The sequence below is a fragment of the Melopsittacus undulatus genome, chromosome 1 (genome assembly GCF_012275295.1).
Source record: "Melopsittacus undulatus isolate bMelUnd1 chromosome 1, bMelUnd1.mat.Z, whole genome shotgun sequence".
Lineage (NCBI taxonomy): Eukaryota > Metazoa > Chordata > Aves > Psittaciformes > Psittaculidae > Melopsittacus > Melopsittacus undulatus.
This window is the reverse complement of record NC_047527.1, coordinates 122009864-122035712: the sequence shown is the minus strand read 5'-3', so window position 1 is coordinate 122035712 and position 25849 is coordinate 122009864. Positions and strand designations below refer to the sequence as shown.

Genomic DNA, 25849 nt, shown 5'->3' with positions numbered 1-25849 from the left:
GCATTTACAGAGATAATACAATATCAGAGTTTTGGTGGTAAAGTAATTTTCAAAGACAAACCAAATCTCCATATTCCATATGAGACTATTACTTCACATTCGCTTATCTTCACATATACTTCACACTCACACTCTCTTCCTCCATGCGAGGATGTGGCACACAGTCCTTTTAGAAATCTGGGTGGTGTGGATTGTACTGTATGGATCTGCATGAATACCTTGCATTCTGCATCAGGAAAACAATGCCTGTATTTCCATTTCATTTCAGGCATTGTGACATTTTTTCTCATCTGGGGACATTTGCCAGCTCCTGGACATGGAAAGCAACTGCTAAGTTTCCCTGGAAGTGTCCCAGAAAACAGCAGACACACCTTTGGTTAGTCCACCCAGAAGCTTCATCAGTTTTCTCTATCCATCTCAATAAAGATTCATGTCAATAAAGATCCGACTCTGTCAGTGCTTTCAAGGAGCTTTTGAGAGTTGTTTAAATCAAAATTTGGCTGAATTCTCAAGATGTTTCTCCCAGCCCTCACTGGTTCATGTTTCATAATCATAGCACAAATCAGCCTTCAAAGACACACAAATCTGAAAACGGGAACCAAATCTCCATGCAGATTTCATCCAAGGAAATCCTCAGCTCCAATAGCATGAGCCCTTAGATTCCTAACTTTGTTAGTCAGTAGCTAATGGCTTCAGGTCTGAGCCAAAACAGTTTGTGCACACAGACAATGGCTCCACAATGACAACAGTAGTGTTTGGAGCAGCAGAGCTACAACATTGCCAGTGCCTGAAAAATCATGAGAGAACAGAGCGGACAGAATCTGTGAATCCTCGAAAGGCTGAGTTTATAGTGAATATAAAAATTAAGTCCAGCATAAGTTATGACTTCTGCCCACATGCAGTTTCTGCATTCCATTCTTTCATTAACATTTATAACTACAAATGTTATGACTAAAAATTGTTGATTATTTTTACTCATCTATTTTAGTAGATCAATGGCAGAAGCATTATAATAGGAATCTCAGTACCTGAAAAACTGTGAGCAATGTCATGTTTTAAGTAAAAACAGCTTGTAGCTCTTTAAATGACAATACATCTTCAGGCATAATAAAATATGAAGTAAGGAATATATTAACATTACTACTATGAGTGAGAAAAGAAAGCATCAATTATGAACCATGTGGCAGTTCTTTGAGCTCTTCTTTTAGCAGCTAAGTTCAAAGAGCAGAACTTGAAAACTCATCTGGTTCTGAAGATATGTCATGACTATGTGCTACATTTTTGGCAGTAAATGACTTTAAAAGCTTAAATTTCCTCAAGTAGTTAAGTGCACAGTAACCCACTAGCTAGAGCAGCAAACTTTTCCCAGAACTCAGAACTGTGAATCACACAGGACAGAAGGACCTCTGAAAGTTAAAGGTCGTGATCTTACATCCTCCGGTCCATCCAGCTCCAGATATTTATTCTAATTGAAATGACAAGATTTTTGTGTTTAATTCTGAAATAGGACCTCTGCCACTCTGAAAGCATCATTGACGTCAGTAGGGTTTCTGTGCTGATTTTATCAGGGATGGAAGCAAACCAAGAGCTCCAGACTCAAAGCCCATCAAAGCCAAAGGAAAAACTGTTGACTTATTCAAGGTTTGGGCCTAGTCCTTATCCACTGACCTTCACAGATTCCTGAACATGGGCTCTGGGCTAACTGTGACCTTTTTGGACAAGTTCGCTTTACTTTTGTGCTGAGTCTATAGTTAGTACTTCAGAATTAGATGGTTCTTTTGGCTTTGGATTTATGTTAGATGTAATTAATGTCTTTTTGTTTGGCATATAATGTGACAGACGCTATTTGAGTAAAACTGAGTGAAAAATGCTCAGCCTGGTACTAGAGACACCTACAAACCAGAAACCAAAAACCTCCTTAAAAAAGAGTGATGCAATGCACCATGCAGCAAACCAAACTCCAGTTACGTAACAGGAGGTTCATGATTGAAAATTGCTATCCGCATTGCCACAGAAAAGCAGGTTTACAGAAGGGACACACAGGTGTTTCATTTGCTGGGCTAACCTCACCTATAATTATTCTCTGAGGCCCCAGGGCCTCATTCTTCTTGTTGACTGATAAAATAGATGAGGAAAGTTTTAAGACAACTTCAATTTCCAGACGTGAAATGGAAATCTTTTAACAGTGTGTGAATGTCAGACTGTGAATGACAATGAGGGGAAGGACACGCTGGATATGCAGAACAGGATGAAAACAGCCATGTTGTGTAGAAATTATCTCTCTAACTCTAAATTGAAAAAGGTTACATTTCTGTACCTGGGAAATGACCTTAGAAAATTGTTATCGAAATGCAACGTGTGAGTCCATTTCCCATGGTAAGCATTTTAATGGAAGCTACTGTTAGAGGACTCCGATGTTACTTGATCTCATTGTGGCTTCATAAGATCTATCTGCATCCAGTGTTTACCCATGATGACTTCAGCCAGGTCTTCCCCTGTAAGCTACCTCCTACCAATGCATTAGGAACCCTGCCTGACAGCCAGGCACCAACAGCAGCACATGCATATTTGAGTGCTTGGTTTGAAGCAGGTTGAATGGGGACTTGCTCTCACCTGAGTGGGAAAATGCTATCTGTTCTGTTAGGTTGGTATCTAATACATGACTGTATGCTTCTGTGTGCAATGCGTGTTTATATCTGAATCCTCCAGTATATACAATACACACTTGCACTTGTCCCTCCTGAATGAGAAAACTGGGATTAGGTGCCTAACTTTAGGAGAGATCCACAGCAATAAGAGGCAGATAATAGCACAGGCTGGCCCCAGAATCTACTGTTTGAGTCCAGCCTTTCTCCAGGACATTTCACTCCTGCCTAGGGAAGCCACTCTGCCCAGCAGGGCCTAGGATCCAGCCACTGCCTCTGTGCTTACCCAGTTTTGCCTCCTGACTCAGTGTTAGTTCGTGGGTTTCCCTGTGCTTAATATAGTAGTGCTTTTTATTGCCAACATGTTTTCAAGTGAAGGGTTCTGAAGATCAAGCCTTAGATAACATTTTCTCACTTAAACTATACCCTGAGTCAGCATAGTACCTAAACAAACACCTAGTTAATTGCTTGAATGGTCCCATTTCTTTCAGCACAAAGTCAAAAGATTAAAGGCATACACTTCAGTGCTTTGCAGTTAAGTGCAAATGAATTTCACAAGTGCTGTTTCTCCGCTGGTGGCCATCAGACCTTCTGCCTTTTACATTGATCAGGCTTGGGTTTTTTTTTTCCTAAAATGAAAACACAGGGAAAATATACTCCTATAACAATATAATGAGGGAAAATGTATGATATGAAACATTCAAACTTTGTAAAAATGCATGTACTCAGAGCCCTTTTTGCACAAAGCATTAAAAACCAGTTTGGAAATACTTCCTGCTTTTGAATTTGTGTCATACAAGGAACCACATTTTTATCTGAGAAATAAGCAGTATGAAGCTACATTGACTTGAAGACAAGAAAGGTTTCTGGGGGTTTTATATTCCCACAGATCTTCTGTTTTGGCTTTGTGTTTTGTTTGATGCCTTTGCCATGCCTGAACTCACAGGGTTGTTTTTGCTTCTGGGGCTCCAGGGAGATTTCTGTATGAAACCCAACATGAATCACACTGCTCGCAGAAACATAAAACATCCGATGGTCTGTCTGCTCCCAACTTGTTTATTCTCAGTGAACATACAAAAAACGCCCATACAGCTTATCAGGGAAATGGAACCAAAAGGCTAAGCATCCCTTTACATACAGAAAATGAATCAATTTGCTTCACAGCAGTGACTGGGATGGCTGAAGGAGAAATAGAAATCTGTTGTAAGACATCAGTGTTCACAAGAGCTTGATCGTTCTTGTGTGAACTCTCTGTGTTACTTCCCTTAGTGAAACAGCAGAACTTGACTTCTACAGTCAAAGACTGAATATATAAGGATTTCAGATTTGACACAAATGTCTCCCTTGACTCAGTATATTTTGGATCAGCCACTCAGCAATGATTCTTTAAAACACAACAGACACAAAGAATTAATCATATTATGTACTCATGGGATAGGACCTGTTTAGCTAGTTTGCATTATGATTACTCACAGAAATAATAACCATTGTAAGAAATGCAACATCTAATTATGCAATCTACTATACACATACAAGTTTACCCTCAAATTTCAGACTGACTTGGAATTAAATCACAAAAGGATGAATATTGGCAACCTGTGCTAGAAAGTGGGGAAAAAATCTACATTTGAAATAGGCAAATACCACCTAGGTGCAGAGATCATACTGAAGATCACTCCTAGAAAATTGCTTCCTACCATCCTACTCCAAACCTGAACAACCCCTGCTGCTAGGAGCAAAATGGAAACCTAATGAACTTGCCATGGAAATATCCCAATTTCCAGTGGCCCTGGCAACAAATTTTCACATCAAAACATTTTCTCCTTGCCTGAATTCCCAATAATGCCAAGAAATCAACCAAGACATGAAAACTGGGATATTTCAAGACCCCTTTCTTCACCCAGCCCTAGTCACTTGAACATTTGTAACCCATTCTTCATGAAAACTTGACGTTACTGTGAGAAGAATGGCCTAAATGCAAAAGTATTGTTATTTCTCTCAGAAAGCACTGGGGAGAGCGAACACGTATTGAGCACATCATTCATCTAAATGTTGCTAAAAGCTAGCAAAAACACACCACCATTTTAATGGTAGAATTTAAAGGTAAAAGGCAAAATCACAAGTATCTGGAATTCATGTGCCTGGAACTGATTGATTTTCTCAGCTGAAAGGATGGCTTACTATGTCTGACATGCACACAGACTCCAGAGCATGCCGTTCTTGTCCATCTGATGACTAATTAGCCTTCAATATATCATACACAATTGAAAAAACCTTGACATCTATAAAAACTAGTCAGCCTATTTATTGTGGTCTGCCTGAAGGTCACAGATGGATCTGTCTAAGCCTTTTAACACAGCTTCCAATAAAGCCAAAGTCCTACACTAAGACTGAGCAGCAGACTCCGGATAATATAGACCAGTAAATGTGATTTTTGCTGTTCAAATTCAAAGATTTTATATTGGCCTGAAATTGCATAACCCGAGGCACTGCGTTGGACGGAGTTGATTTTAGCTATGTAACCGTGACAGCAACTGTCTGACATCTGATACTTGTTGCCCAAGCTTGTTTTGGTTGAGTTGTATTTTATAGTTTAACAAGTAGCTATGCTGTGTGGCTCAAAGTGCCTATGAACCGCCTGGAATGAAATTGGTGTGGAAGATGGCAGACGCAGGATGATACTGGAGGTCACAGATACTAAAACAAATCATGCTGATGGAGTCAGCAGTCCCTATAGGAGCACAAACTTGTATTGCTCTGGTAAAACCAGTTTCACGGGTAACAAAGAGAACAGAAATCTGAATAACTGGGAACCAGTGAACAGAGCATGTAAACAAGTTTTGTTACAAAAAACAAACAAAATAAGCCCAAGTGGATTCCAAGAGAGTGGAGTGAGAAAAGCTTCCACTGCATTTCTCCTGGCAAAGAGGAGGGAGATCAAACACCCTTCTCTTTCCAGTGAATGCCACAGGGCACTGGCAGCTCTTCATAAATCCTCCATAGGCACATACACTGAAACTGTTGGCCTGACACCTGGAGGAGCATTGCAAGAGTGAACATAACAAATATATTAGGAAAGAGATTTTCTTTTGTAACATTTTAAACTCTGTTATCAAGAATTTTCAGTATTAATTTGGATTAAATATATGGAATATGAATATATAGCATTCGAACTAGACTAATAATCTGGCTTATTATTATTATACTTTAAAAAATTCATTAAGCCAACAACAAACTCTTGTTTTCACATATAAAGTTGTTTTCTTCCTTTTGCCTGTAAAAAGGATTTGAGTGTAAGGGTAAATAAAGTCCTCCTAAATGCTCCCCTCCCGGCCACCCAGCTGCTTACCCAGCTGACCTCCCATCCAGACCAATTATACGGTATCTCTTATGAATAGTTACTCTGTTATTAAATCAGATCAATTTTGTGTTGTTTCAGGCTCTCAAATGCCACTGTACTGTAGAGAATGATTCATTGTGTTGTGTAGCAAATGCCTTAGGAAAAGCCAAAGGCACGTATTGGCAGTCTTGGGGCAAGTGGAGCTTCTGACACACTGGAATAGAACTTCAGAATTAGTCACTATGCACACAGGGCCAGAGTGCAATAGGCAATTTCAAGTGGTTTTTTCCTGGTGAAGAAAGCAGGGAGAAAGAGGAGTAGGAGAATGCAGGTAGGTTCCAGAAAAGGGTACAGCAGAAAGCAAAATAGAGAAGTAAACTGTGGAGCAGCTTGAAGAATTGCTCTGGATAGCATGTTTTGAGTAGATAGCAGTACAATTGACTCATGCTTGTGCTATATATTCTCCTACATTCATTACGGGTATGACAAACATAAGCCTGCCAAGAGTTACCAAGCAAATGGAAACTAAATAATATGAATTAATATTAATAAAAATGCAAAAACTCTACCATGAAATTTAGGGCATTGAGTTATAAACAGGAAACACAGAAATATGCATAATATATTTTTTAACACAGTTTATTTTGAAGTATTGACAGGCTAATTTTATTTAGAGCGGGTTTACCATTTGTTTACAGAGACAACACACTGCAGCTCCTAGTGTAAGTCTGGAAATATACAAGCTATAATTCCAGGAAATATCGCAAGTAGTAGAAATCCTTCCTGTGCCAGGTAGAAAGACATTACAGGGTCTAAGAAAGATACGTTTCTGAGAAACAACATTGCAAGCTCCTAAATCAAATGGCAGATCTATTCCATGTGTTCTTTGAAGTAGTATAAATCAATTTAGGAACAACTCCACATTCTTGGTCATCCAGAAGTTTCACTGATGGTTTCAGAAAATGTGTGTGCAAGGATAGCAGGTCCACACCAGTCCTCTTACACAGTTATGGAAGAGTCATTGAAGGCTAACGAGTAGTTTAACTCCCAGGGCATAATTTTGACATACACAGGGTTGCAGTGATTCCACACAGACTTGTACCCATTAGACATCTTGGGCATGCTAGGTTCAGAACCTTCAAGAAACTCAGGACCTCTACCTCATGTTTGGTATAGTCACCTTATACGTGGAAACAAGACTGGCAAGTTGCTGTATCACTGACATGGTAACTGACTTGTGCTTAACACTTCTGTCCCTCTGTCCCTGGGCAGTAAAAGAGACCTCAGTGTGCACACTGTGGCCATATGCCACCACGCAGCTGGGAGTCCAAAGTACAGAACTGTTAGGTGCCAGGAACGGAAACGAAGCAGGTGTTGCCATTCACTGAGCTGCAATATTCCCACTGAGAAATACTGTGTCTGCTCATGCTGAATGTCACCTGAAGGGCAGATGAGATGTATCTGGTCAGTTTATGTTATGGATAAGGATGGAGACTCCAACAGAGTTCACATATAGCACCAGCCCTGCGTACATGCGTACCTCTATGGAATACAAAATACATTTGACTTTCTATGATGGAAACCATTTCCTTCTGACCTTCTAATGGTTTTCATCTCAAAGGCTTGTTTCAGAGTCTTTTGTATGCAATGGGAATTAAATCACTGGATTTAGTGTTTGAAGGCATATTTTGATGGAAGGTTGGAAGGAAATATTTAAATCAGGTGTTTCTTTCCCCAAATCCTTCCCTGCACAGTCAAGTTTTTGCTCACTGCCTTTGTGCTGGCTGAAGTCAGGCTCTGCCACCTTCCCACTCCTTCCATACTCTGTTAGTGTTTTGGAGAAACAGCTCTGAACTTTTGTTACTTCAGTCCTCTCTGTCTCAGTTGTAGTGATCATCTCTGAATTTTGGCTTCTTCATACATTCAAAGTCAATTGTGAGAAACTGTGAAAGTTTCAGTCATATTCCTTTCTGACCCAAGACAGCACAGTGACACTGAAGTTGTATCATATCACAGCTGGTGGTTAGTGCTACAAGAAAGCTCTTTAAGAAAACCAGAGGTCACCAGACCTTGTTTGCAAGATTGCAGGAAATAGGGACCCTCACTTTTTACCCTCTGGTCTCCTCCCTATTTGTACCCTTACAAAGAGAAATCATCTTCCAAGCTGGCTGACTGGCTTTAGTTCCCAGCCAGCATTGTGCATTTCTGGATTGGACTAAATGCCTCAATGTTCAGATAAATGTCCCATTTCCAGACATCTTAGTCCTTGCTCAGGTTTCTTCCTCCCCTCCTCCAGTTAAGGGCACAAGATCAAATCATGAGAGGGAATTGGCGTGATTGCTGCTTGTTGCAACGACAATGGCACCTGCCAAATCTCACCACTCCTCCTGTATATGCAGAACCATTTGGGACCTTTCCATTTCATAAGGAAAATGAAGATTATGGTGCTGCAGTAAACCCTGGGGCATACATTTACAAAGATAGTGGGGTGTATACATATACAATCAAATTGCCATTTCAGTCAAGTTAAGGTCAGAGGAGGGTGGCTGGGTCAGAAGAGAGAATTACTTGTCTTTTGTCAGGGAGTTACTGTAGGAAGCAAAATAAAAGTGTTTTTTCAAAGTAGACCCTTTCCTTCTCAGGTTACCTGGCTCTTAGAAACTGCAATGAGAGTAATGAAATCTGAAGTTTTCTTCCAGAGCAAATTCAGCATTTTCATGGCAATTTGTACCATCTATATACTTCCTCTCCATTACACCTAATTATTTGGACTACCATCATTTTCACAAAATAGGTATTCTAAACAACAGACAATACACATGCACCCATTCTGCAAATGATTTTTCACTGATACCCAGGTGCATATTATAATGCTCAGTGAAGAATGACTGCTTATATAAACACTGTTCTCTGTACCTTCTAGAAGAAACTGTACAATGTATTCTTCATTTCCATTTATATAGGTTTGAATATGAAGTAATGATCCGAGATGAATACCAAAAACTAGGATTAGGCTGATTTAATAGAGTGGAGGAGAGAAACAAGATGGGTTATTGTTCTTTCTCCATTGCAGGTCAGAGAGAGGCCACTTTCCTCAGTTGGCCTCCTCCTCTCCATATATTAGTTTAGATCATGAAAATCCTACCCAACAAGCAAAAGGTTTTCCTTTTCTCCAGTCCTTTTCTGTACTAGTCCTGGGCCTCATCACCACAAAATCATTAAGTCAATAAAAAGTTTTTCTGTTTTGTAGTGGGATTGTTACCACTTCTTCCCCAGTCCTCTGCCCCTCACCAGCCCAGGAATTTATTGGCAATATTGCCACTGCAAGGTGATGGCCCTGTCTGGCCCGCGGCCTGGCTACTCTGTCAGTCTGCACCCTAGACCCTGCTGATACCTTTGTCTAGCCTTGCTCCAAGGCTGGCGTGGAAACGCTTCTGCAGCCAGAGCACAAGTTCCAGCACATGCTGAAGAGCAAGTCCCCATTGCCTCCTTGGAACACTTCATTAGAACCAAGATTAGATGAATCAGATTGGATTCATTTGCTCCTTTGATTGTACTTGCATCTCCTCAGCTGTCACTAGCAAAGAGAGGCTGGCGCTTCGGAGTGATGGTCTAATTGAAACTTGGCTAATACAAAAGCCAGGCAGCAGAGACTGGCTGGTGATTTCATTAGGAGGGATGTCCTCCCAGGGCACTGTGGCAGAGAGCTTGTGACTGTGAGAGAGTGGCAGCCCTCGGACTGCTCCCGTGCTTCAACAGCATGGGAAAGGAAGGAACCCAAACAGAAAGATGCCTCTCCCTTGGCAGCAAAGTCTCCCCTGGTCACCAGCCCCCGAGTCCTTGTCACCCAGCCTGGTTTTGTGCCCCTGGCAGGCTGCCCCTGCTGCTTCCAGCCCTCTCCTTGGAAGCTCACCACAGCCGCAGTGGGTGGCGTAATCCAGAAGGTTGGAAAGGTCCCACAGAGGCACAGCCCATCACTTCGGCAGCTGCACAGCTGGATTCTGCTTTCCACTGCTGGGGCTGGTTTCTCCACCCTCACTGACACCAGTGCTAAACCTGACTGTTTCGGCAGACAGTGCATGGATCAGGCAGCACAGACTCAGAGGTGAGTCTCTTCAGACTTGTGCAGCAAATAGGGATCTCTCCCCATTTATTGCTCTAGCAGGCAACTTGGCATGCTTATACCTGGCTCGTGAGTTGCCCCAGTCAGCTTTACATAAAAGCAGCTAATGGTTTAATCTCGGTTCTGCTCCACACTGTGCAAGTGAAGCAAGGTGAACATGGTAATAAAATTTTTAAATAAGCCCAGTCTTAAGCATTATTTTTAATTTACTTTTCCTAAAACAGTACTCCTTGTTAGCAGACCAAGTGTGAATATTAGCCCACTTTCAGGAAAGCATGCAAGGGTTCAGTGCAGAAGGCTTCAGCCTGAAGATCCTTCACCGACCTCATAAATAGCAAAAGCAGAAAGACTCATCATGAAGTGCAGATAATCCCAGGGAAGATTGCACTTGTATTACTCAGGCTGTGATCCAGGCACATACTGACCTCCAGAACATTTTACTTAACTTCAAGATTTTTCTCTCATTCCTTCAAGCTTCAAAACTTCCTGCACACATGTCACTCAGTCCAATTCCCAGCCTCAGTGACCATTCACTAGAGGCTAATAAATGTGGTTGAATTATTCATATATTCTTTTCAAATGCAGAAAACTGAAAACTGACACAGAGATTAGTCTGAACCTAAAGACATGAGATAAAAGCACACAAGTTCATAGGAAGTAATCACCCAGAATCTTGAAAGAGCCTACCAGGTTCAAGTCTGAGTGCTCCCCCAGGCAACTGAAGCTAGTCAAACAATCTAGTGCCTGCAAAAGAATCAAATCTCTAGAGTTATTATCCCATCCTTTCCCATCATTGAATAGATGGAATTTTAAAAGCATGGATAGGCACTGGAAGAAACCTTCTCTGATCTTTTTACCTGAATCTTTTATTTAGACCATTCTCAGATTTGGACCTTACAAAAAAAAATAAAATTGTTTTTGGAAAGTAAATAAATGCTCAAAAAGTCCATGTTCCAGTTTTTGTTGTGAGCAAACAAGATCTGAACTCTCATCTGTACCATTCTTGTCCCTCCTGGTCTGGGTCCTTTTTGTATTGATTCTGGCAGTTATGTAATAACTCGGTGCCTTAAGAAAAATAACTTGTGCTTCAAGCAGAAGAAAATTAAGGTGATCCCTGGTGTTTCCCAAGCTTCTTTCCAAAATGCGAGAAGCTCTGCTGGCAGAACAGCAAATCTCTGGCTCATAACAGAAGCAGATACCTACAACTGGGCCTGAGATGTCCCACATGGAGCCTGGTGTCTCAGTGGCAGCCTTGGCTTCTCTCCCAGCAACAGTTTTGCCAGCAGCGCTGCTGTGGGCTCCTTCAGGCAGACTTTCTCTAAGTCACCCTCCTCCAGAAATGGTCCCTGCGTGAATCCAAGTGTCTGGATGTGTAGGGAGGAAAATATGGGCTCCAGGTACACAAGAATGGAAAGGGGGAGGAACTGACACAGTGAAGCTGTCTTATGCAGAAAGAGAGGATAAAGGCTTGAACCCAAAATAAAAAATGCCTTCATTAGTTCCCCAAAATACATTTCCCTTTACCTAGATATCCCAATGAATATCACAATAAAGATGAGAGCTAAGGTGAGCTTATTGCTTCCTTACAGCTTGTGTCCCTTTGGAAGTCTGTCTCTCCCAGTAAAGCATCTCTCAGTCATATACTATTTCCAGGGTACTTATCTCCTTAGTAGCTAAGTGCTCCCATGAATCACATGGAGGGCATGAGTTTTTAATAATGGTGTACAGAAGGGCAGCCATCAGGATGCATGTGTATGTATTCTCAATATCCTTTCATATTTTCAATCAAAAATAAAGATAAATCTCCCTTTAATTTTCTCCACAGTCTCCCTATCTAATCTGTCTGGTTATTATTTCTGGCAGTAGCAAATCAATGCATAGGTACATCTTAGAAGACTCCCATCCATGTTTTTTGGGCCATAGCAAGGTCCTCTGCTGCACAGGCAACAGCTCTACAAAACAGCTTGGTGGTATTTGAAGCGTAGCACCAGGAGAAAGAACATGTATGAGGTTACTGGCTTCTGTCCTAATGCAGATGGAACAGCACCTAAAAAGACAAAGACACAGGGAAGGGACTTTCCTAATATGTTGTTTTCTCCACAGAGTTCACGTTTCAGCTTCTCTGGGGTTAAGTCACTGATGGCCATTAAAATACAGCTCATGACTAAAGAACCATAGCCTGATAGCACTTTATAAAACACAGTACGTAATGTCATTTCTTTTTTGGCTAGGGCAGTAAAATATAGGAAAATAAAACAAACACCAGGCACTGAAACAGAGCAGAACCTAAATCAAAGCTCAAGACACGTCCATGACCTGGCTGTTGAGGTATGCAACATCTCTAAGTGTTACCAAATGTATCACACATGCAGAGCTCCTTCCTCCCAGAACAGCAGCTAGGGCAGCCACGAACAGCAAGAGCTTTCCTTGTGCATCCAGGCAAAAACACACATGCATTGCCCTGCATCTTACCACAGGGATTCTGAGCAATAGAAAGCAGAAGTAAACATCTGACTAAAAAGAAATATATGTCAGCTTAAGGGCTCAGTAAGCTCAGAGAAGGAAGTGCCTGTAGAACAGCAGAGACACCAGCAAAACTTGCTGGCTTTCTGAGCACAAGAAGGAAGGGCAGGCTAACAGCATTACAGCTATGAGGCACTACTATTCACGCAACAATTTTGTCTAGTTGAAATATAGCACATTATAAACCACCCATGAACCCTCAGCTGGTTGGAGCATTTGGCTGCTGAAATATTCTAACTGCTCTGAAGGAGACAGATGTTGGCAGCTCAGGGCCAGGAAGCAGCCCCTGGTCAAACTCATTTACATCAATGATATTTTCCTGCACTTTAAGTAATAAACAGTCCTCAAAATGCAGAGGTGCTTGTACTGTGCTAATCACTGCATCAGGCAGTAACAATTCCCTTGTTTATTGAGGTTTCAGGTTCCAAGAGAACAGTGAGCTGCAGGTTCACCGTGCTGAAATACCACTACCTTTCAGCTTAATCACACCCATCCTCCAACCCACAAGTTATTAATGTAAGTGATGGTGGAGAAACCCATAATGTGTTCCTTGTTGCTGAATTTTGCCATTCTTTTCTGTGGTCCTCAGTGCTGAATTGCATTACACACAAAGCTGTATGTGTATATATTTACATTATAATATACAGATTAATTTCAAAAGGAGCAGTTTTATGGTGCATATTCTATATGGCCTCCCTACAGCTATCAGAGAGCAGCCACAGGATAATTTGTTTTCTGTACAAGGATCCTTTTTATTTTAAGGCTGAGGTGACAGTTCTATTTTATTCTTTACCAAAACAGAATTAATATGTAGACTTATTTATGAATAGTGGCACTTATGAATAGAAATTACTAGGGATACAGAACAGGAAATGCATACAAGTATGAACCTTGGGTTTTATTGTAAACAAGATCTTCAGAAATACCTGCAGTCATTTTGCACATCTGATCATCCATTAATTTTGTGCTTAGCGAAAAGAGGCACTTCACTGCATCTCTCCTAGATCTTCAGCTTGCTCATGTATTCTGTGGTTCAAAGATCAACACACATTTAGACAATTGTTTTCCAGTTTTAAATCTGGTAATATTGAAATCTGTGCATGATGATCTGCAAATGTAACACACAGATCTATATATCTGTGTTGTTCTGAAAGCTGTTTTTCTTTCACATATATAATCAGATAAAAAGTTTCAGACTGATCCAGCAGAGCTCAGGGGTACTAGAGGACTTTCTTTAGCAGAACAGCCAAGTAGATTCGAGTTCAGTTTACATCCAACTATTTTTAGTTTAGCTTATACACATAAACTATCTGGGACTGGACAGAATACTTCACTGAATTAAAACCGAGCAATGGATCTACCCCACAACAAAGGATGCTACTCATCTCTTTAGTTTCTCAAGCATGTACTTGTATCGTATGCCATGTTACTGACTTAATGCCTATTTATAAAAATAAAGTAACCAAACGCAGATTTGTGAAATCTTTAGCATGATTTAAAGATGTTGCTCCACATCACACTTCAAGATCCCTAAGAAGAGCAGGAGATCCTTAAAAACCATGTCCCTGCTGTGATGAAAACCAGCTCTCACACCGCAAAAACAACACACTCACAAATACCCTTAAATAGCCAGTGAGCAAGCATGGAAACTCTGCTGTTTCCATACTTACACCATAATCTTAGTGTCTGGTGCAATGTTTAGTCTTCGTGCTATGCTGTTTCAAGCAGTGGTTATAAATAAAATAGATACCATCAGCCACACACAATAAATCTACATTTATTGGTCCATCTCTGTTTGCAACATTTATAATATGGCAGGTGCCTGCTGACATTTGGCCGAGGATTTTGGTAAGAGACAGCACTATCTATCAATTTAAGCAGAGGGAGGGTTTTCATGGGTAGGTGATTTTGAGTTTTGGGGGGGTTTTTAAACATAGGCTTTATTCAAAACTTGAGCTACCAAAGTACAGCTTTTTACTGTACAGCAATACAGAAACTTTATAAACACTAACCATGAGCAAGGTCTGAAGGGGGAAAGGCACCAAATATATTGCTTAATGGTAAGAGAACGGGATCTTTATAATTTTGTGTGCTTTGTGGCACAAAGACAAGCCAAATGCACAACTCACATCCATACCTTTTACATTTATGCCATCAGCTGAAGCACTGCTGATTCAAGATCATCTTACCCATCAAGGCCATTCTGCTTTGAATAATTAAACCTACACCAAGGCGAGGACTTGAATCTTACACCACAATCACAGCAACCCCTCCCTCGGCTGGCTTTGTCCCAGTAGTTGCTTCTTTGGAAAACGGCATCACCACTAGATGAGGCTGAGAGAAGCTAACTGTAGAAAAGCCAGCTGTATGCTCACCGGAGCACTCACAGACTTTGCCTAACCAGAGACTTGAAAACCGGTCATCTGTGCTCCAGCTGAGTTTGGCAAATACCAGAGTATTCATTGTCTGGGGAACAGGATTTAGATTCTTCATTAGGCTAAAAGACCAACAGATGTATTGCCCACCTCCACAACAGTGGTCATCCTCCTTGGAGACTGAAGGAAATAATCTTCTATTTATTAGAGTATTCCAAAACACTCCTCTAAAACATAAAGGATATTTAAACCATATTCTCCATTGCAGATGAAGCAGTATAAGAGGTTTCTTATTCCCTAAGGGAATGAAGATGTAAACAAATAAATGGTTTGTAAAGAATCTGCACAGCAGAGGGTGGAAACTACCAAACAGACCTTTAGTAATACAGAAGAACATCCTGAGTTTGAAGGAAACCACAGGGATCATTGAGTCCACCTCCTGACTCCATACAGGGCAACCTGAAAGTTAAATCATATATCTAAGGGTGTATGTAGGCCATTGAGCTATGTCGCTTCTCCCTTAGCATCAATCCTGGGCAGCAAGGGAGGTTCCTCTGGAAAACAATCACTTTTTGAGACAAATGTGAATGAATATCAGACACAGGTTTAACGCTCCATCTTACACATTCTTTTATTTGGGGGCTTACTTAAAAATAACAAGTCAAGCTATAGATAGACTACAAAAAATTACTCCTGACTACGATTTGTGCTCACCTCCTTCCTTGACTCTACAACATTCCAATCAGTGTTTATACTCCTACCTTTTGGTAAGCAATCAAATTACAGTTATAGTTCAGGAGACAGTACCATGTATTCAGCTCACCAAAGCTCTAGTAAAGGTATTTAAAAGTCTTATTTCATCCGGGAGAAGGATATTGAAACAGATTTTATACTAATCATCTCCAATAACTTTTATTTAATCTGAGAATTCCTGTTCAGGATCTGACGTGGATGTCTACACTTTCAAACTGAAGTGCATTCTTCTTTTTCTGAACCACCATTTTAATGAGGGTAAAAGTGATTCTGCTTTAACACGTATATTGACACGCCACTAAACAAGTTTTAAATAGACCTCAGCATGACAACATGGTCAAAGAATGGTGTGAAGTTTGGGTTTAAATCTTACTTCTTTTAAAATACAGATGAATAAGGGAGCTGAATACTACACAACCAATATTTAAAATGTAAATTCTATCATTCTTCTAGAACTGTACACAGGCTTAAACTGAACTCACACAATGATGCTCAGTTGACTTCTGAAGAGGAAATTAAGCTGCAGAAAAGAGTAACTACAATGATCCCACAGGGCAATTTTCTGCCTTAACTGATGTAATTCAGTAAATCCTGATTCTCCCATGACTGAATTCAAAGTAGACGGCAGGTAGGAACCCAAACTGAGAATTTGTAACTTGTATACATCCGTGGATTATAGCTTATGTAAACTATTTCACTTATTAGCTCAATGGTAGTATGTCTCCTTTTAACAGGTCTGAGAGTACTGCAAAAAGCTTATTAGGTAATAATAAAAATATTAGACGTCTAAAACCTTATGTACTGAAAACCAAAGGCAAACCTGAAAACTTCAGTGGAGACTGTGATGCTCTGAAAAACTGATTTCTAGGACATAACTGTAGCCAAGCAATGTTGCTTTGCTTTGGATGAGCAGGAAATAGTAAAATTATTTTAGTATCAATTCAAACCTTCAGAAAAAAAATAACCAAAACACCAAAAAAACAACCAACCAACCCTGATTATTCCTATTCCATGGCATTATCATTTTGGAACAGGGAAGACTGGCAGAAGGGCAAAAGGGAAGCGCTATGAAAGGAAGAGTACTAACTTCTACTGTAAATGACATTTTGCATTGTTGAATTAGGAAAATAAAGTCTCACAAAGGAATCTTTATTAGTGTACAGTATTTATTACCTATTAATCTGAAGTTAATCATTTTGATATGACTAATTTAATTCTGAAATAAACAGATATTTTTAAATACATATGAAGAAGAGAGGCTTTAACAGAGGAGTGTTTAGCTGATCTGCACTCTTAACCTACATGCAAGATACATCGATCAAATATTGTACAGTTCCTTTCCTTTTACACTGGTCCATTATAAAGCACAAATTCTGAGGGTGAAAGCAGGGAGAAAAGAAATAAGTTTTTCAAGTAGCCCTTTTATTAAAAAAGAGCATCATCTATATATTAAGCCAATGTATTTCTCTCCGACTTTGATATTACAGTATACAACTTTGCAAAATATACAGCTTACCAATGATACACAAACAAGTGGCCCTTTACTAAGGGCATGTAACGAAAAAAAAAAGAAATACAACAGAAAATAATTCTACAGATTAGAAAAGTAATATTTTAGAACATTATGCCACTTCAGCATGTCTCTGATGCTTGTAAGAAAGGTCATGCATAATGCTTTGTAAGAGAATGTTGTCATTAGTCCATGAGAGATTTGTCTGCATGCTTCACATGAACAGCAAAAGGTACAAGTCACAAGGAAAGGTAGCTTTCTCCGGTTATCTTTTAGGCCTGTCTATGTCATCAATAGTGGCTAGCAGCTTCTGTCTTGCCTTTTTGTTGATGTGGGAGCCCAGGCAGACGTTCACCAGATTGGTCAACTGCTTAGTGGAATACTCCTGGCAAATGAAAGCAAATCATGTTATGGCAGAATAAAACATGAGATGAACCTTGAAAATGAACCTCAGACATACACCTGTGGATTTTCAGCTGACAGAAGCAGTCAGTACACAGGGGAGATTTAAAGTGGTATTTAAGTCAGGTCTGGATAACTTACACAGTGGAAGCAGAGGACAAAACTGTATTTTGCTACATAGGGGATTATAATGGAAAATGCTTACAACTTTAATAGTGCTGGACTGAGTTCACAGAAAGTAATTCTGTGAATACATATGTATATAAATCAAGTTTTAATGTAGTTTCCATTCTTTGGGCAGTGTGGTGGGAAATACATATGCAAATAGGATAATCTTTTTTACTTTTTTATTTTTTTACATTTTTCTAAACAAACTGTGATGAAAGTTTATCACCTTTTTTTGACTTCTCAGCTCCAACAAACTTCTAAATACTTCTGTCTATAGGTTTTCCAAACAATGTTAATTTCAGTACATGATAAAGGAAGAAAAATGGCAAAAAAGTTAAGGGTAGAATTCTTAACACCTGACAAAACACCACATTTGCCAGTACTACCTTTTTGTGTAACACCATCAAAAATATAGTTTCCACCAGTAGACTTAAACAAGAGTTTTTCCACATAGGTCACCAAACAACAGCTCACAAGCTCTCTTGTGGCTCCCGGTAAAACAAGGAGAACTATATTAAAGATGGATTTCTTTCATCTATCTCTAACATGATTTCAAGTAATCCCAAAATACAGATCTCAAAATGGTTCATTTTAAAAGGCTTTTCACTTCAACAATGGGCAACTCCAACAGCATGTGACTATACTTATACAGACCTGTTATAACTGTTAGGTTATGCTATCATGAAAACATGCTAAATGCATTCAAAACACAAATGAAGTCTTATCTTGGACAGCAATGTTATGCAGTATTATTAAGTGAAGGAAGAACAAGCTCTTATCTAGAGAAAAGCTCTTATCCATTGTGCTCTACAACTTAGTTTAAGCAATCTGCTCCCAAAGGTGAAGTAAAATCTCCTGGTGTGGTTTCAAACCACACTTTCTGATGATCAAGATGTGGACTTTGGCATGTTCTGAACAGCACACAAATGTTTTAAACTTCATTTTGCTCTACTTCTCTACATTTTTTGACAGTAAAATAATGCCAATTTAACTCTTACCCTATGTTCTTTTATCCAGCTTTCCATGTCATTTTCTGTTAGGTAGTACGCTTTAATGTAGGTCTCCACAAATTCTTTATCTGGAATAGGTCTAATGTCTGTTAACTTCTCCAGTTTCATTAAGAATTGTTGAAAGTCCAGTTGCATCAAGGCACGTCCTTCGTTGCTGCACTTCTTTACATTGGCATAACTGAAAAGAGAAACACAGAGGAAAGTAAAACTTAGGAGGAATTAAAAATGAATGTTACTTCTCAAAGATGTTTAACTTAGTATTTCAAGCAGCTATGGTTTTAAGTTAAAAGCATACAAGAACTTCTCTCAGAATGCCTGATGAAGGGTTTTATTTGCATTAGTATAATGTTTTAGCCCCGCTCATAGAACACAGCCACATTGTACCCACTGATACTTAAAAAAACACCACCACCATCCCACACGAAAAGCCACTAAAAATCCTACATTGGACAACTTATTAGAAGTGGGTTAAAGGAAATTAAATCAATGCTGATCAGTGCACTAGACAGTGGCATCAAGTGATCAATGGCCACTGAAATCTAAAATGTAACACACAGCTTTCAGAATGGTCCCCACAAGCTTACTGAACCAACAGTGAACAACATCAGAGAAAGGCGCAAAGGTGTTTGCTCAAAAAGACCCAGAACAACCAGAGGATAAAGGGTGGCAGCACTGGTTAATCTCTGTGAAAGATTAATGTTTTAATGAGAGTAGATTGACAGAAAAATGGTGACAGGTTTGAGCTCAAAAGCAGATGAGCTTAGGGCAGGGTAATACTAGGAAGGATTACAATGGGGTGTTAGGCAACAAATCAGGAAAATTATCTTTGTAGTTTTTCAAATGGATAAGAAATTGCATTTGTAAAGATCAAAGGAAATGACATCGCAATGCCCTTAGCAATGCCAATTTCAGCTGTGTACAGGAAATAAGAAAGCTTTGGTATGAGGCACAGCGTATTGATAGACTTAATCCAGCCCATCACTGGACAACAATTCTCAATAGGACACACTGAAGTACTTCAAGAAGCCAGATGGGAAACAGGAAAGAACACAGAACTAGCAGATAGGGCAGGGCGAAATTTAAAGGCACAGCACAAATCATATCAGAAAGGTATTCCCAGTCCACTCTGACCAGACAGTGAAATGTTTAGGTGAAAGAAAGGTGAAAGTTTCATCCTTAGTCACAAGTGTGAACCAAAAATGCAGTGTGGAGCAAGATATATGAGTGATGATCTTCGGAGGAACTAAGTCATTTGTGAACAATGTAGTCACAAAAGATGAGTAACATTGTCAAGAAAAAGAAACAAGTCCAAAACAGGCACAAGGGTTGGGGCATAGTAGGTTCATAGTGACTAATGGTACTATCCCCTTGAAAGGAAAAGGGCCAGGGGGAGAAGAAAGATGGTTTTGTTCCATTTTGACTTGAGGCACAATAAGCGGAAAACAAAACTTCAAAACAAGAAGACAGTTGTACAGGTCATGTCATACGAAGGAACTCAGAAGCCAGAGGGAGTTTCATGGCTGGATTTAGTCTCCCTGAAAATGAAATTGATCTCTTAAGAGACGGCAACAGGATGACAGCATAAAAAGAAATGGGCATGAGTATAAAAATGATCGTTTCATGGAAGCAGTGGAAGCTTATGATCCTCAACAGACAGCTAACATTTGTAGAAGCAGCATGTTGTTGAGGTCTTAAATTAGAGCAGACAGCAGGAGAGTGGGATGGAAGGAGGTAAAATAGGTAGTAAGGAGTGCATAGGGTAAAGATAACCAAGAAAGAAATATGGAAACATATGCAGAAGGAGTGGAAGGCAGCATATATTCTATAATGCAGAAGGAGTTGCGATGAGAGCCCAGACATATGTAGCAAGGCGACAAGGACACAAAAATAAATACAGTGGATGAAAAGACTACAATACTCAGATTCCAATACTAACTCTGAAAAGACTGGGACACTGATTAAGGAGGGAGGGATGAGCAAGGTGTAGCAGTTCCTGACTAAGGTGTTTGAGCCTCTGTTGATCAAGCCAACTAAGACACCTCTCTGCTCCTGATGAATCTGGAAAAATCCTGCTCTGTGGCTATTCCAAAATAACTGTTCAGGTTGACAACTCCATACTTCTTCCTGGCAAAGACAAATGGCATCACCATAGAGATACTGACAATTACACTTCAACATTCTTCTTTGTTCTGTTGGGAAATTATAATTTTCATATAGAAAATGTGCACAGGTTTCTTTGAAAGAAAAATAAGTTGTTTCAAATGCTTCAGTAAAACACTCAATGTCATTCTTCAGCAGTATGCAGGTACAAAACCATTCCCTTTAAACTTAATGCTGTACCAGACTCCAGGAAACAACTGCTTAAGGACTATGTTATGGCTCGGTATTTTTTAGCTAAGAACTTACCAGTGCACTACAAAATTAGAACTTTCAATTGCATAAAATAGACATTATCATTATGGACATATTTACCCAAAAGCAAGTTTCATGAACTGCTTACCCTTCCACAAGAGTTCTATTGGCCAAGCGTATGCAGTGCTCCCAAAGGATGTTGGAGACTGGCAGAGGAATACGGACTCTCTTAGACACCTCGTTCAACCTTCTGTTAAATTCTTCAAACTCCTGATGAAACATGAAAGATTCCTTTAGCTTAAAAGGGATCATACTCTATACATCCCTAGCAACCACAACAAAGAATTAGAAATGCACATGAAAGAGCATACTGAAAAATAAGAACAAAGCAGAGAAGCTTAATAGGCACAGACTGCAGACACAAGCTTAACATACGAAGTAGAAAGCATACAACTTTCTAGTATATCATTCACATTACCTCAAGTAATACTGTTCTGTTCCCCAGAGGTGCAGTTTGCCCAGAAACTGACACCTCTGAAAATTAACCCAGTAGCTAATCCTTCAAATGCCATTTTCATTGTTTCACTCCCTAAATTCATCTTTAACTTTTTTAAAGTCAATATAGAGCCACTAAAGAAAATCCTTCTTTATCCTTCTAAATACCCACCCCCATCAGCTTTCAAACAAAAGCTCAGAAATACTGCAACCACTTTTTGTTCTTCAACCTTTCGCATTAGATAAGTTTCCTGGTGCTTTAAAAGGAGCTGAGAGCACCCACTGAAGAGTCCAAATCTTAACCGTTCAGAAGCATACTGCAACACGAGATAACAATTCAGGTTGAGAGAAGGCACCTACTTCCACCTGAAACATCAGCAGCCTGGATGGATTTGAGCTGTTACTATGAGTGACACACTAGTCACAACTGAACGTAATTACTGCTACTGTAATTTTGTGACTTACATCAAGTGAAATAAGTCTGCTGCAAGTGACTAATGCCTCTGTCATTTTGAAAAAGTATCAAACAACTTAAATATAAAGCAGACTGATAACGAACTTCCCTGTGTAGCCAGCAAAAGCAGGTTTTGTACTGCAGCCTACTAAGACCACACTTGTCCAACAAGGTGCTTTCATTTCAAGGCTGTTAATCTAGATGGTTCTTTCCTCCTTTTTTTTCCTTTTTTTTTTTCCTCACTCTCCCTCTGCCTCTCAAAAATCCAGTGTGTGAAAACTATCAGGAAGGAATCTCAGCAATCAGTTTAACCTAGTATCTGACCACATAATTGGTGCTTAACACAAATTTTCTGGAAGAGGAATTTGGCAACAGAAAGCAGGGTACCACATGTCATGCTTTAACTGGCATGCAACCCATTTCTGAAGATGAAAATGCCTAACACTCCATGATAATGAATTTCTTGAACAATTCTCTTTCCCCACTTCATTTGCTTCTATACATATTATGACTCTAAATACAGAACCTCATGTAACTGTAGACATGGCTAAAATAAGTTTGTTTTTAAGTTAAGCATTGTGCTTATATCTGACACTCCTGGAGTTCCAGGGTACACAGCAAATGACTTACTGCTTAGCAGTAATCTCAAAGCTTCTGGAGCAACCATTATTAGCTATATAACGCAGAAGCAAGAAATGGTTTTAAACGGTATTAGCCCTGACTGTCCTGAAACAAATTCTTCAGCAGTTCCACATCCACGAAAGGAAAAAGTTCTACTGCAGAGACCAAATGTTTCAAGCACAAACTGATTTCAAAAAGCCATAGCAGCATATAGAATGGTAATCACAAAGATTCAGTCAAATTCGGTGCAATAATATACCCTCTATCAGTTTCTTCTTTCTTTGCATTGATTTATTTTAAGCAGAGAACAGCTACAAAGTACCAAGGTGCAATCAAACCTGCTATTCAACACAGATTCACAACTTTTTCTCTGACACAACCTTTCTTCATACAACCTTAAAATATTTTTTTTCAGCTTCTGTGTAAGAATTAGTGTAATTCTACCACTGCCAGAACTTCCTTTTAAAGACCTTTAGAAACATCATTTAGGCACATAGAAAAGGCTGAGAGAGGGATTCTTCCAAGAACAGGTTCTGTATGTGTAAGACATAGCAGCTATACAGCCACTTCTACTGAATGCAATTAAGAAGCTGGGTGAACAACTTCCCTTCTACCTTCCTTTTCAAATGCTAACCTCTGAATATAACAATTTCAATTGGATAGTGCACAGTCATTCTCAGTTCTGGTCTGACCTATAGCCCCCATGACCTCAAAGATAACCACAAACATTAGGCAGAACAGCAAATAGCCTTTGTTAGAAAAAACAAACAAACAAACAAACAAAACCCACCTTCCAGTGACCCCCCAACCCCTCCAAAAAAAACCCCAAAACAACCCTACCCAACAGAAAAACCCAAACAAAAAATACTATCTCAGGCCACTGGAATTTTCTCACTGTTGCTCTGGTTATGACACATATATCTACCATTCAAGACTAAGACAGGAAACTCATTAAACTTTTATGGTCACTTTCACCCACCATGTAGTCAACAAATCATCACTGAAGCAATCTGCTAGCAGCAAGAACAATAAAAATTCTGGACTGACCTACTTTTAACAAATTCCCACTTGTCAGGATGCGGTATTGCTTTAAACGTGCAACCTTCACAATTTTAGTAAAGTATTACAGCAATTTAATGTTTACATAAACTCTTGCACGCTGTTTCCCAGAAAGTACGCACCTTTAAAAGAGCATCTACATATATATTGTGTTGTGACATGATTTCCTTTACATCCCATTTCACATTAGCCATGAGAAGCAGCATTTGTTCATAATCAATTGCTTTAGCAGCAACAATCCAATAAACAGGTTTACGTAGTTCACTGGCAGTTGACACTGTCTGAAAGAGAAGAGAAATAAAATTCAATTCAGTAAATTTCTGGCTAATAAAAGCAACATATAACTCAAATGTGTAAGTATTTACACCATATTGTACAAGTTTCAAACTTCTTCTACGAAGTTTCAAACCTTTTGTTTAAAACTCAGCTGTGAATTACACAATTCTGACCTGAGAATAGAACTGCTGAAGAAAAGGCTTCTTGGCAGCTGGCATCACCGCATCAAGATGAGGCTGAAGACACTCAAACTGCTCAGCCAGAAATACCCTTTGAAAGCAAAGAAAATGCAACATTTAGCACGTCTCTGTAAAACTTTTACTCTAGTTGACGTATTTGCCAATAATGATATGTAACCTTGGGATATTTAGCCCTAAGAACAGTAACAACATATCAGCAAGTATCCTTAATTCTGTCAATTTTAAAATATGACTGCAAACAAGAAATGCATGAATAAAGACACTAATGCTTGAATACCAACAATTCGTGTTTCTGTTTTACGCAGGATACACTGCAAAGCTCTGATCCAAATAGTAAAGTCAGTGGAATAGTGTCCCATAACTGCAATACTGCAGGGCAGTCAGTATCAATACTAACAAATCCATGTAAGAATTCGAAAACAACGTTCCTCATTACTTATATACGAGGGAATCTCTAAAAGACAGAATATGAGGTCACATTCTTTCTCAGGGGTAGCATTGGTTAATAACAACATAACAAAAATAAATTTCTAACTAAACATAAATGAATGCAAAAAAAAAACAACGCTCCTTTGAAAATACATGTTTAAAATTAACTTCTAATTTTTACATGTCATTTTGTGTGGGGCAAAAAAAAAGCATTCCATCTGACTCTTCATATTATTTTGACCAAATAAAACCTGTTTTGCGAGTTTTGTGTTACTTGCTCTTTATAATCTCTTCTTCATAGGTACATTTCCACACATTGCAAAGAACATTGCAATCCAAGCCAAACCAATATGAACTAAGCAGTTCTGAGTCTCAGCCATCATTATTTGAGTACTTAATGTAAGATTTATATGAACCATACACATTAAATACTCCCATCAGCCTCTTTAAAATTAAACTTTTCTCTTGTTAGATTTGGCCTTGTACTGTCACAAATTACTGGACCAGCTGCAGTAAAATTTCATTGCTCATGCTTGCAGGTGGTTAGACCAGATGGTGAGGCCCCGTTACCTTTAATTAAGAAATTACCTCTATCATTCATATTTAAAATCACATTCAGAAGCAGGAATTTTTGACCTCTCCAGAATGTTTTGGCTTGTAATCACAATCTCTTAAACAATCCATGGCTTCCAGTGACCACAAAATGCAATGTATAGTAAATAACCTACAAAGACTCCGTGGCCACCACTCTCTCTGCCAAACCATAGAGTGAATTGCCAGATGTCAAAATTACAAGATGACTGAGATGTGGGCTTGGCACCTTCTCCTTTCTCTCTTCAGCAGCTGTGAGAGTTCCTGTGGGATCAGCAGAGACCTCCTAAAACAAAGAATTAAACAAATGAAAAACCACAAAGATGGCAGGAATGGCTCCAGCTGAGCAGTTTCAGATGACAGATAAGACAGAGGAATGTTTCTAATTCTAAGTTGTAACTTTAATCAAGCCTGAATGAAAAGAGTTTTCTATTTGAACAGTGCGGTGTTTAAACAGGTGGGGAAAAAATCATATCATGTAGATCAGTATTTAAGTGGAAAGAAAAAAAGGCACAGAACAAAA

The 25849-nt window shown here is 39.3% G+C and overlaps 1 protein-coding gene across 1 annotated transcript in view; it reads right to left on the bottom strand.

Moving 5' to 3' along the window:
* Positions 1–16907: 16907 nt before the first annotated feature.
* Positions 16908–25849, bottom strand: part of VPS50 (VPS50 subunit of EARP/GARPII complex) — an 84432-nt gene continuing 75490 nt past the window's right edge. Inside the window, exons 23-28 of the mRNA XM_005152924.3 lie at positions 25464–25612; positions 24280–24376; positions 23953–24111; positions 21350–21471; positions 18838–19027; positions 16908–17654 (exon numbers count right to left, since the gene is read on the bottom strand). Of these exons, the coding sequence (XP_005152981.1) occupies positions 17535–17654; positions 18838–19027; positions 21350–21471; positions 23953–24111; positions 24280–24376; positions 25464–25612 (837 nt within the window). The 3' untranslated portion in view covers positions 16908–17534. The remainder of the gene's footprint in view (positions 17655–18837; positions 19028–21349; positions 21472–23952; positions 24112–24279; positions 24377–25463; positions 25613–25849) is intronic.